The 12,188-nt window shown below is 41.1% G+C and overlaps 2 protein-coding genes across 2 annotated transcripts; both read right to left on the reverse strand.

The window, feature by feature from the left end:
* Positions 1-460: 460 nt before the first annotated feature.
* Positions 461-2,111, reverse strand: pou4f1 (POU class 4 homeobox 1). Its single transcript, XM_042489829.1, has 2 exons — positions 1,849-2,111; positions 461-1,450 (listed from the first exon to the last, which is right to left on the reverse strand). The coding sequence occupies exons 1-2, from the start codon at positions 1,969-1,971 to the stop codon at positions 461-463; spliced, it is 1,113 nt and encodes a 370-aa protein (XP_042345763.1). The 5' UTR covers positions 1,972-2,111.
* A 2,830-nt stretch (positions 2,112-4,941) lies between these two features.
* obi1 (ORC ubiquitin ligase 1) lies at positions 4,942-10,678 on the reverse strand. Its single transcript, XM_042488695.1, has 6 exons — positions 10,517-10,678; positions 10,186-10,321; positions 7,788-7,879; positions 7,230-7,451; positions 6,859-6,947; positions 4,942-6,556 (listed from the first exon to the last, which is right to left on the reverse strand). Exons 1-6 carry the CDS (start codon positions 10,586-10,588, stop codon positions 5,197-5,199), a joined length of 1,971 nt encoding a protein of 656 aa, XP_042344629.1. The 5' UTR covers positions 10,589-10,678; the 3' UTR covers positions 4,942-5,196.
* Positions 10,679-12,188: the final 1,510 nt, after the last annotated feature.

The raw sequence follows: 12,188 nt of genomic DNA on the forward strand, positions 1-12,188 counted from the left end.
GCCTCCAAATAAGAATAAATGAACACATGAATAAATGAACAGATTCATGAATTATTCTATACCAACAACGACAAAAAATCAAACCAAAAACACAGTTCAACAATCAATGAGGTAATTCGTAAATGGCTATACTTCAAATAATAGGCCTATTAGGAGAAAATAACTCGCTATAGTATCAAGCAAATTACCTCTTTCCACATGTTTTTAAAAGGCAATGTCGACGTCGCTAAACTTTTTCCCTCAACTGAGCGAAATTTGTGTAATCTGTTATTTGCATACTTCACATTCACCGATAACGTGAAAATAAACAAGATATATGAAGCCTCATAAAATGGGTATCTAAAGCCCATTGCGGATCCAACGTGTAAAATCGCTGGAGACAAAAGACTGAAAATGGTGTCTTAGTGTCCCTTGGTCCCCAAATTCAGTCACACAACTTTTTTCTGCTTTTTTATGCCCGTCAGTGAGCAGCGGAAAATTTCAACCTCTTCTGCTTCTGTCTTTGGTTACAAAACCACACTCGCACCACATTTTTTTTCAGGTCCAACTTTTCAGCTATAGCTGCTATTTTCTCGGACGACGGTCGAGGCTGGACAGCGAAGTACGCCTCCAAAGACCTCTTTTCCGGGGCCGCTATCGAGGTCCTCTTGCGTTTCTTTTCCCCTCCGTTGAAAATGTCAGGTTTGCTCATTTTCTCCCTCTGGGCCCCCTCGGCCTCCTCCAGCCAGGCCTGGAGGATAGGTTTGAGCGCAATCATGTTGTTGTGGGAGAGAGTTAACGACTCGAATCGACAAATTGTACTTTGGCTCAGTGACCCCACGCCGGGGATTTTGAGATTAGCCAGAGCGCCGCCCACGTCCGCCTGGGTCACCCCCAGCTTGATCCTCCGCTGCTTGAAGCGCTCCGCGAAAGCTTCCAGCTCCCTTGGGTCTGTGTCCGAATCATTGATGGAGGGAAGTCCGGTGTTAGTGAGTCCTGGGCCGCCTTGAGTCCCTCCATGATGGCCCGGTAGGAGCCCGTGGTGGGTGAGAGGCGAGTTCATACTCATAGCCTGGTGGGAGAGGTGACCCAAGCCGTGCATGTGAGAGTGCGGATGCGCGGAGGAGGTGGAGATGAGCCCTCCGCCGCCGCCACCTCCGCCGCCTCCGCCACCTCCTCCGCCGGAGCCGTCGTGCGCACCGGACATCAAGGCGAGTGACGGCGACGTGATGTGGTCCATGATTTCTTGAGGCTCCAGGTTCTGGTGGTGGTGGTGGTGATGGTGGTGGTGGTGGTGCGCCAGCGGGACGGTGGATGTGGACGAGCATGGCACCGTGCTCATCGTGTGATAGGTGGCGTCGGGCTTGAACGGGTGCGTCTTGCCCTGGGACACGGCGATATCCACGGCCGCCAAAGCCTCAGCGCGGGCCAGCAGGGTCTCATCCAGGCTCGCGAATATGTTACTCTGTAGCTGCAAGGGTGGAAATTAAAGAGGAGGGGAGAATGGAGGGGTGCGAAATTGGGTAAGAAAAGGGAAAAGACACGGAGAGGGAAAAGGGAAGACGCAAAAACATAAATAAATGTATCTGTCAGTCGGGACTTTTGGCGACACATAACACAGTCGGAGTATTCCTTCAGAAGTCATAAAAATTAATACAAAAACAGTAAAGCGAGGCTTTGCGTGCTTTCAAAAAGAGTCTCTCCGAGTGATTGCCGAGGAATACATGAAAAAAACATTAAGTGCGCGTCTTGGCTGAATGTGCCTTGGAGCACCCCTTGTTATTACGCACAGACAGCGTTCAGAGCATGCAGCCTAGGCACGAAAAAAGACAAAGTGGAAGTTGTTTTTCTCTCTTTTTTTTAATTTACCTGTGGAGTTTGTAGACAGGCTCTCCTTATAGCTTCCGAGCTGGAATGCAAAGTGGTGTACTTGTGCTCGGGTAAAGAGGGATGCATGGCGAAGTGCGGCTGTTTGCTGTTCATGGACATCATCTTGGCGAGCTTCTCCAATTAAAGTGCACGGGAAGAAGGGGGGGAAAAAGCTGCTACAAGAGCAAGAAAATAGTCATAGATACACAGTGATCCTTTTGCCTATCCAGTAATGATGCGGTGTAGTTTTCGCTGTGTAGTGCGCCGAGTGCAGCCTTGAGCCCGGAGATCACAGAGATGCCTGCAGTCTCTCAGACGCACTTATCTGTCTACTGTTTCCCACTGCTGGGGATGAGAGAGGCTCTTACACCTGAGCGCCTCAGATCTCGTCAAGCCCGTGCTCGGCTGCTCTCGCGAGACATAAACTGCCAGAACAGTGAACAGGCTGACAGATAAAAACTGCTCACAGGGCAAGCTGGAACATCTGGAGACTAGACGCCTGCGTTTTTAAGGGCTCACTCCACTCCATCCAGCCGCCGAAGTGCGCCGGTCGCAATGCCTTTCGGTCTTATTCTGTGCTTGGAGGCCGTAAACCATTGACTTAACGCTGCTTATTTTAGCAGCCATGCACTTTAGACCGGTCTTCATCCATCTGATTACAGGAAGTTGTTTTCATACAGAATTATAGTTATGAGGAAAGTGTCGCAAAAATGTGGGTAAACAAAACGTTCAAGCTATAATGCTCAAATGAACAGTCTACAACAATAAACAGGAAGGAAGAAATGTATGTGTACAGTGCTGAGCAAAAGTCTCATATATATGATGTATATGTGTGTGTGTGTTTCTCAATATCTTTATTAAGAAACAAATAGTCAAAGAGTACCAGGAACATGTACAATGCAATAAACACTAAAAAAAAAAAAAGTCAGAAAAAATGCTTAAACTGAAGTCAATATTTAGTGTCAAAAAAATAAATATTGAGTTTTGGACATGTCTTTAATGCAACCTAGTGTAAATACGCCATTAGTATTGTAAATCTCATATTGTCTGCCCAACTTTTCCCATTTGGTTGTTTTATTCTTAAATATTTGCGTATTTAATACTGTATACATATTTACTGTAATTTCAGGTTGTATTTTTAAGAGACTAATGAGAAATAAAATTTGTTGATCATTATAACCTTGTTAAATAACAAAGTTTAAGGTGGCCTAAGACTTTTGCACAGTGCTGTATATATTTATATTATTGATCAGTTCTTCACACCAATCCCAATCACTTCAATGTGCAGGTTACACGGTTCACTGCCCCGCTTTTCTCTCATATTAACCCCTGGAAGTAATGAGTCCGCCGTCTTATCATTAAAGCCCATCATCGCCAGATGAGCACTAAACAAATTGATTTAATACACCAGCGTAACCTTGTACACAGTCTTTACCTAAATTAATTAATCCCAATGAATTAACACTTCATTTATTCAAACCACAACGGTTACCCAATTAAAATTTCATGCAGCGATTAGAGGTATGTGAAATATACATGATATCGTTAAATTTGCATAATAAATAAGGCGCTTTTCTGCTACAATGGAATTACTGTGCGTGTGAGGTCTCTAATGTGTGTCGTTATGGGCTACAACATGCTTTTAACGACAATAGCAGGCTATGCGTTTTTTTTCGACTTTTAATGGCAGCAAATTAATAATTGTTAGTTTAATGTAATGCAAATCATCAGGAACAGAAGCGCAAGAGAAAGGAATATGAGTGTGACAGTTTCCACTAAATAATAATTGTCACCAGAAATCTCAACAAGGAACAATCACTTATGGTCCCACATTTGAATCCTCAATGTGAGATAGTGTGTGGCATGAATAATGTGATCAAAGCACAGCAAAAGATGAGGAAAAATGCACAAAACACATGGAAAACAAACTTTCATACAATTTTACTCCTTGCATTACTATTTTATTTCCTAACACATTTTTACATTGTAATATTTCATTCAAAATATCAGTTTTTTCATGACATGACAGTTGTTTATGTGTCTTCAGTTTTGCATGTCACAAAAAGATAACCACAAGGACCATGTTTACTGGCTTAACTTGAAATGACAAGCATACAAGTTGGCTTAAAGTATTTTTGAAAGTGTCTCACTACCAATACTGGTGCACTACAGTATGACAAAGGACAGCACAACAGTGTTTGTCAGATTACAGCACAGACAGGAGTTCAGACTGTAAAGGCTGGCCTTAAAAGCATTTAACTGCCACTGAGACCTACATGTATACTACACACAAAACTGACAAAGCTGCTGTATTTTATCTAATTCATACAACAGACAAAATGACTAAGACAATAATTTACATCAGAGCATCATGTTCCAAGTTTCTTCTGAAGCAACATGGAGTTAAAGCAGTGGATTCTAACTTTTATAAGAAAAAAAATTCTCATATTTGCCAAACTGTCGTTATGTCCTGACAGTGATTCATGGAACAGATAATTTGTAAAAAAAAAAATTAAAAAAAAGGAAAAAAAATCATGTTCCTGCTCCTCCTTGTAATGCTTCTAATGGCACTGACAAGAGAGAAAAATAATCACAGCCAAGTAGTCTCTAACCCAGCCGTCAATCGTGTTACTGCTCTTGAACTGGGGTCAAACTAGGCAGCACTAATCAAATAGGAATCAAGATTCTGCTACTGAATTACCTGTTTCTGGTCTTAAATGTTTTCAGAGACATATTTTAATGTACTGCTTAGCTGTAAAAATTACAAGGTTTGTGACCTGGTTGCCATATGGAAAACAAGTGAACCAAAACAAAGCACCGCTGACGAGCTGGAGCAAACTTTCTCATTTTACAGATGTGTTAAGAAACATATCCTAGAGTACTTTTTAGCTGTGATATGATAACGTTTTCTCTGGCCAGTGCTTAGTTTTGGCTTTCCTTTTTCAACCTGGCAGCCAGATCACAAACGTTCTCATTTTACCGCTAAACAGTACTCTACAATATGTTTTTTATAAAAAACATTTGAAGTGAGAAATAGACAATGCAGTAACAGAATCTTGATTAGTATTTGATCAGCGCTGCCTAGTTTGACAGTTTGACCACAGTTTACAAGCAGTGATTGACAACTTAGAGACTCTTTGGTTGTTTTACTAAATCTGAGGTGGATTTTTGCAAATGTCATTTGAAGCACTACAAGGAAGCAGAGAAACATGGATTTTCAGAACTGTCTCGTGCACTACTGTCTGGATATATGGACAGTTCAGCAAGTATGTCAAAAAGTTATTTTTTATAAAAGTTAACTACACAGTGCATGGCACAGTGAGAACACAGGTTCAGTTTTTAAAACCTTCACATGAGCTTTGAAAGTTTTGTGGGACTGCTTGTGTTAAAGGGACTGTGAGACTTTCTCTTTGTTGGCTGGCTGATGTTCAGTGCATGTCTGTCTCTTGTTGCATTCACAGGTTTACTGGTGCAGCTGGGGGAGGAGGACGGGTTTGCGTGGTCACGGTCTTGCTCTGCTGGACTGACAAAGCCAGAGGGACCAGCCTTATTCTCTTCCAGTGAATCAAACAGCAAATCAAAAGACAGTTCGTCAGTCTGAGACAGCCTGCCGTGCCCTGCACAGTCAGGGACAGGGGCGGCGCTCTCCCCACCTGACACCAGTGTAGCAAAACTTTCCTCTGCAGAGCCCTTTGGAGCCTCTTTGTCATTCAAGGTGCCACCCATGTTGCCACGTGGTGCATCATTCTTCTGGTCACACAGTTTGCCACCATGGCTTGACAAGGTATCTGTGCATGTTTGTGGTTCAGGGACAAGAGTGTTGTCCAAGTCTGTGGGAGGAGAGGAGGCCAGGGAGGGTTGTGATCCCCGACTACTGGAACTCTCTCCATCCAACATCATGGAGTCCAACTCTGAGATTTTGTCCAGGTAAGCAGCATCCATGGAGGCCTCGCTGGACATTTGGAAACCATCAGACTCTTCACATGAAAGAGTAGTGGATGTGGTGCCTCTAACTAAGCTTTCTTTACTTGGACCTGGACATGACTTGTCATTAGATTTAGATCTCTGCCAACCACCCCAGAAGACAGACTTTGAGGGCTCCACATCAGTATTTGGAGACAAACCTTTGATGAGTTTGTCGAGGCTGCTGAATTGGTTCTCCATGGTGCTGTTACTCTTGGCAGGATTAGGAAACTCCTCAAAATCAAGCCTCCTCAGATAAGACGCAGGCTTAAATGCAACTTTTTTTTCACGGATGCCGGGGCTTCTCAGAGTCAGGGACCGGAAAGCAGCGGACGGAGTGGTGGGCAAAAAGTCAGAGGAGGTGCTTTCCAAATCCTCGTTTTTCTGGTCTCCAGTCTTATCAGACGCTCTGTGATCTGCAGATGGGATGAACATTAAATTGTGATTTCTAGGAAATGTTTGCACCTCTGCCACTGGATTGCTGCAGATCAATGCCCTCTCATTGTCACTCAAACTTCTCATCATCATGTTGATTTTCTGCTGCTGTGTGAGATCCTCTGATCCAGCCTTGCTATTCCTGCATGCTTCCTGGCCTTCAAGACGTCCCTTCTCACTTTTTCTAACCCGAGACTCCAGGTCTTCGATGTACTGGTCACTGCGCTCTAGAGCCCTCTTCAAGTGGTCCACATCACGCTCATACTGCTGGATTTTAGCCTCCAGTGCTGCCACTGTGTAACGCCCAAACCTGGGGACAGATGACTTTGAGTGTTTAATTTATTCAAGGGTCATCCTGACTGAAAACACACATTTTTGTTATTTGTCACACACTTGACTGAGCAAAAACAACTACTGCAAGATAGCTGCAAGATTACATTTGAAGAAATCATGACAACATTATAGTTACCCTCTGCCCAATACTCAATACTATAGTTTTACTGAATAGAGCTTGAATGCATCATAATGTAACTCAAGATGTTCGGCCAGTAAATCAGTGCATCCCTTGTCAAAACCCTTTATATGTATCAATAACACTTGAAAGACACTTACTTCTGAGGAGATCTGCTCGCCACCTCTGCTTTCAGTCTTATATTCTCTTGTACAAGGTCGACATTTTGAGATCGTAATGCCTTGTTTGCCTGCAGATGGCAAAATAACACATTTGTAGTATTTTACAAAATATTCCACAAAAGTATCACAAATATCATTAAAGTATTGTTTTTTATGCTTCAGCTCATCTTTATCAGTGTTTCTATTGAAAGATGGGTAAAATGAAAAGCTCAGTGTTAATATTGTTTGCCTTATTTCTTCATATGATATAATGAATACGAATAACAAAAACGCGTTATAGTGAGTATTCTCTTTTGAGGATCAGTACAGTTAATATAAATGCAATCTATTGATTGGCATAGGTTGCATACCTCCTTTAGCTTATCCATGTCCTGCTTTACTTTATCACAAACATCGGAGGCAGCTCGCAGCTTGTTCGTCCATTCCTCTAGGATGTAGGGGTCAACTTTTTTGTCGTCTCTTTGCACTGTATTAATGCTGCAGGGATCCAAAGCAGTCCTTAGTTGAGACTCCAGACTTTGAGTTCTCGTTTTCAGCTCCTCATTTTCTCTCATGAGCCCTTCTACTTCCTCCTGTCAGAGAGAAACGGCATCGTGAAAAACGTATAGGCTTATCACAGTATTGAAAAGTCAGTGCAGCTACTATCCTATAACAATGTTCTTCCTTTTGAGCAACCAGGCAGCTGGACACTTTGTTGTGATATAAAATAATGAATTGCTTTCATAGAATCTGCCACATTCTTTTAAGATGTGAGCAAATGAGCAAATCTGTATCAGGTGGCTGCAACTGAATCTCACCCCTCTGTCTATGCTTAAATCTTTGCGGTGATAAACCTCTTGATGAGTCTGTTTGAGAGCATCAACGTGCTTGTTATTGTTGTGAAAACACACAGAATGATGAACCCATACCTCATACTCTCGCAAAAGCAGTTCTCCTCTGGTTTTTCTGAGACATTTCCTCATGGAAGGACTGTCATTATGGTCACTCTCATTTGTGCCCCCTATAACAGAAATACAAGAGTACAGTAACAGATAAACTGACTTGATAAAAAACACATTAAAGTAATGTTACCGGGTCACTCGGCTTTGTTGAAGGTGCAATCACGCATTGGTTTTGTTACTATAGAGCTGCTAATCAAAAGTAGTGTCTGAAATTATGCTTTTTAAACTGAGGGTACATGTTATCTCAGACTCCCATGCTCACCTTCAGAGGATTGTGGTAGTATTATTAAGTATTTAAGCCCTGTACTTGTATCATTCACACAAGTAATTTACACTATTTCCCAGTTTGGGAAATGTGCTAGTTGGTAGTCTAACCCAGAGTTGGGTGAGAATATTAATAACAACTTTGTCAGCACAGATATTGGTCCAGACTCCAGGACATGTTTAGCCTACCTTAGCACAAAAACTAAAGGCAGATAAAAATGGCTAGCCTGAGTCCAGAGTTAATAATGTGCCCTCTGGCAGCTCCATGTTGCATCTTGTGTCCCGGCAAGATACATATATATCCAAGAGTCACCAGGGTTTTTCTTCAGAGAGTAAAGTGTGCACAGTGTAACAGGGCTTTTGAGGTGCTGTGTGCAGTAACAGGGCCCGTCTGATCAGAATTCAAGTTCTCTTCACAAGCTGGGATCAAAAAGGTGTTTTCTACTTCAATTGAGTTCATTTATATAATTTCATAAACTAACACATTACAAGTTTAGGCTGTGCAGGAGCTGAAACTGAAGCAATAAGTGCCCCACTAACATTTTTGGTTTTTAAAACTGTGACCTAACTTTTGCAAGAAATAACTTAGTGGATGACTCAAAAAATTCAAGGGGGGTGCCCATTAGCCACGGCTGAGATACATATTTGCATATCAGTGTAAACTGCCGTATTGCAATACGATAAAAAAATGATCAGGCCAGCCAAAACAAGGAAAAAGGAAACAATGGATTTGTGTGAAGAACTTCATATATCATCACCATAAAACAAAGCCTGTTGGGACAAAAATGTAATGTATGCCAGCAAACACTGTAACATCACTCCCATTAATATCTTCCTAACCTTGTTCTATATCTGCCATTTTAAATGGAATATTTCTTCATATTCCAAAAGTTAGATATAAGCATTGTTTGCAAAAAAAAGTTTCAGTCACATCAAGGCACTTTTATTGAGCCTGTTATTTATTTTTATATGATTTAATGGTTTGGCATTTTTAGTCTTAAAATAAGGAGCAAACTGGAACAAACTATTAAGCTGTGCCATAAGATTACTGATGCTACCCTTTTGGCATTCAGCAGCTGTATGAAGAGAGGTTCATCACAAAAGGCACAGACTATTGTTTTGGACCCTCAGCATCTTTACATGTTGAGTTGTCAATACTTTCATCAAGGTGGAGTTTAACTCTAAGCCCAAATGTAGTGCTAATAGACACAGATTGTTCAAACTATAACCCTGGATGTTATGTCATTGCATATTCCTTTTCCATGATTCATGATGACTGTGGAGATGTGGATATTGAGCTGTGTTGTGTATGATGTATGTATTTGTGTTGGACTACTGTCTGTAAAGAAAACTGCCTCTCAGGGACATTAAAGAACATTAAATCTATCCAAAAACAACTGACAAATGAAACATTTGTTGACCAGGCTTGCACTTGTCACTGTCAGTATTTACATAGTCGAGAGTGTAGAGTTCAGTGAAACAAGCAAGGTTAACTGGCCTATCAATAAATAGATCATTTATGTGTCATATGAAATCAGCACAGCTCTGGAAAAATGTCATCCTGTCAGCTACTATAACTTGTGCATTGAAATTTAGTCTTGTTTTTGCCTCTTCTCACACTGTAGGCCTGTTTTACAAATGCCCATGTTTCTAGACTGCACCTCTGATTTGTCAGCTGCAGTGTGCATGTGTTTATGGCATCCTGGATGGTTGTGGTAATCCATGGCTCCTGGCTATGAAATGCTTTAACTGTAGTTTTTTGATACTTTAAAACGAAGTTTACAAAAAAGTGCTATAATACAGTCCGATTTTTTTCCTATAAAGCATGTGTAAATCATGGTAAAAAAATTCTGTACAATGGGTGAACAGAACCTTAAATTTCACTCATAATCCACTCCATCCAGTATTTTGGTAAGTAGTGGTTGGGCTATTGATAAACAGACATAGCTGCCTAAACTTGACTGCAAGTTTAACAGCATGCCTTGTTGAACATGATGTCACGATGACTCAACTGTGAGATGCCACAGGCATATGAAACCTCACATTACCTCTCCTCTCTTGCTTTGTGTCTGTTTTTCCTTGTTCGTAAGGAGCTACTCACCGATGATTTCTCTGCAGGGGTTCTCTGCCGTGATGGGGACTCTGCAGGTGGGACACTGGCTGGCTTTCTTTAACCACATTTCCATGCAGGATGAACAGAACACGTGGTGGTTGGCACAAATGACGGGCTGCCTTACCTGAAACAAGAGCAGATTATTAGTTAACTTTAGTAAATTACCGCCAGGAAACACAATTTGAGTTAGTTGCTAATGTTGGCAGCGTGAACGTCTTGTTACGTTTAACTGGTCATGTAAGAACGTTAACGTTACTATCCGGTATCAACACATCTTCGTTTAAAGGCTAACGGACGTTTGAAACGAAACGGCAGTTACCTTTCCGAGACATATCTGGCACGAAATCGGCAAAGTGAGAGACAGAGTGGATGTCTGAAAGTTGTGAGCCATGCTTTTTTTGGTGAAGCACAGACACAGCACACACTCACAACAAACTTCCCTCTGAGGACATACAAATCTCCCACCAGTACCCGCTGCAGCGCGCGCCGAGTCTCAACTACGGAAAGCCAAATAGACCTAAAAGGCCGCGCATACGCAAACGGTTAAAACCGTTGCTAACGATCAGCTTAACTTACATAAATATCATGATTAATTGCGTAGACACACTCTTGTTTGCCATTTTAAACACTTATAGTTAAAAAAGGTCGAGTAAGCATATTGTACGGACGCTCTTTTATGAGGTTTTAAGAAATAGAAAGAAATACTATCAGTGACACTATTATATTGTGGAGTTGCTATGGCTAATGTCATTGACAAGGAGCAACATTAGCATTCATTTGGAGACACCAGTGGCCACCAGTTTCATTAATGTAAGTCCAATTTTCACTCTTTTTTTTAGACTTCCACCAACAAAAGGGTGCCTCTCTTCCCTGCTAAAAAAAACTGGGTCAGGACCCTCTAAGACTATCTTCAACCAGCTAAAACCAACTAAAACCAGCTATTAGCATAAGCTGGGTTTTTTTCAGCAGGGCTTTAATAAAGCAAAATGTTCATTCTACATCATGCTTATGTTAGTTTGTAAATGTGTTTGCTGTTTAATGTTGATTAGCACAGTTATGTATGTTAAAGGTTTATTGTGTAGGATTTAGGGGCATTTCATAGTGAAAATTCTAGTGTGCCAAGCCTGCAGGAGAATAATTGTGGCCAATGCAAAACAGCAAATGACCCTATCTAGATCCAGTGTTTGAATTGTTTCTTCTGAACAACTGTAGAAAACAAATGGCAGACCCCATGGAAGAGGACCAATTCACTAGGCTTGTAAGGTAACAAAAAACACCAGATCTTGTTTAAACACTAATGTATAACACAGTTTGAATATAGTATTCAATTTCTGTCTGTTTATCGTCCTAGATCTTGCACACTGGGCCTGCTGCTGCTGTCTTGATGAGAGCAGTTTATGCTGAACCATGTTGATATAAAAATATTGGTAAGTGAAGCTTCAAATATGGAGAGAAATCATTTGGCTAACGATTAATTTATTGTGCAATAGTGTTTGGTCCAAGAAGAAATAACAAAACTACCCTATTGATAAAATAATTTCTAAACTCAATGAATGTTTATGATTAATATGATAGCAGGCTACATAAAATTTAAAGGATTACGTCGCTCACACAAAATGACCATTTGTGTATCAATTAGTCATGCCGTGTCACCTTGAATTCCTGAAGAAAACTGTTTTTGTAATTGATTGATTGGGGACCACATTTAACAACAGCAAAACTATATCAAAACATCCGTTTACTAACTCACACAACTCGAGCAATATAATCCAAGTTTCATTTATCTAGTGGTTGGCTTGGTACTTTTCAAGTACATACATTTTTAATAAAACCCCACTATTTAAAGTAAACTCAAAGTGAAAGGCCATATGCCAATGCTGTAGCTTTTTTATAGTGAAAATACGTGTTTGGGAGGCTCAGAGCATGTGACTGGATAAATGATAAGCTACTTTGATTGTATTTAGCAAGCTGTGTGAGAGTTTTAAATGGCT

This window comes from Plectropomus leopardus, chromosome 1 (genome assembly GCF_008729295.1).
Source record: "Plectropomus leopardus isolate mb chromosome 1, YSFRI_Pleo_2.0, whole genome shotgun sequence".
In the NCBI taxonomy this organism is placed as follows: domain Eukaryota; kingdom Metazoa; phylum Chordata; class Actinopteri; order Perciformes; family Serranidae; genus Plectropomus; species Plectropomus leopardus.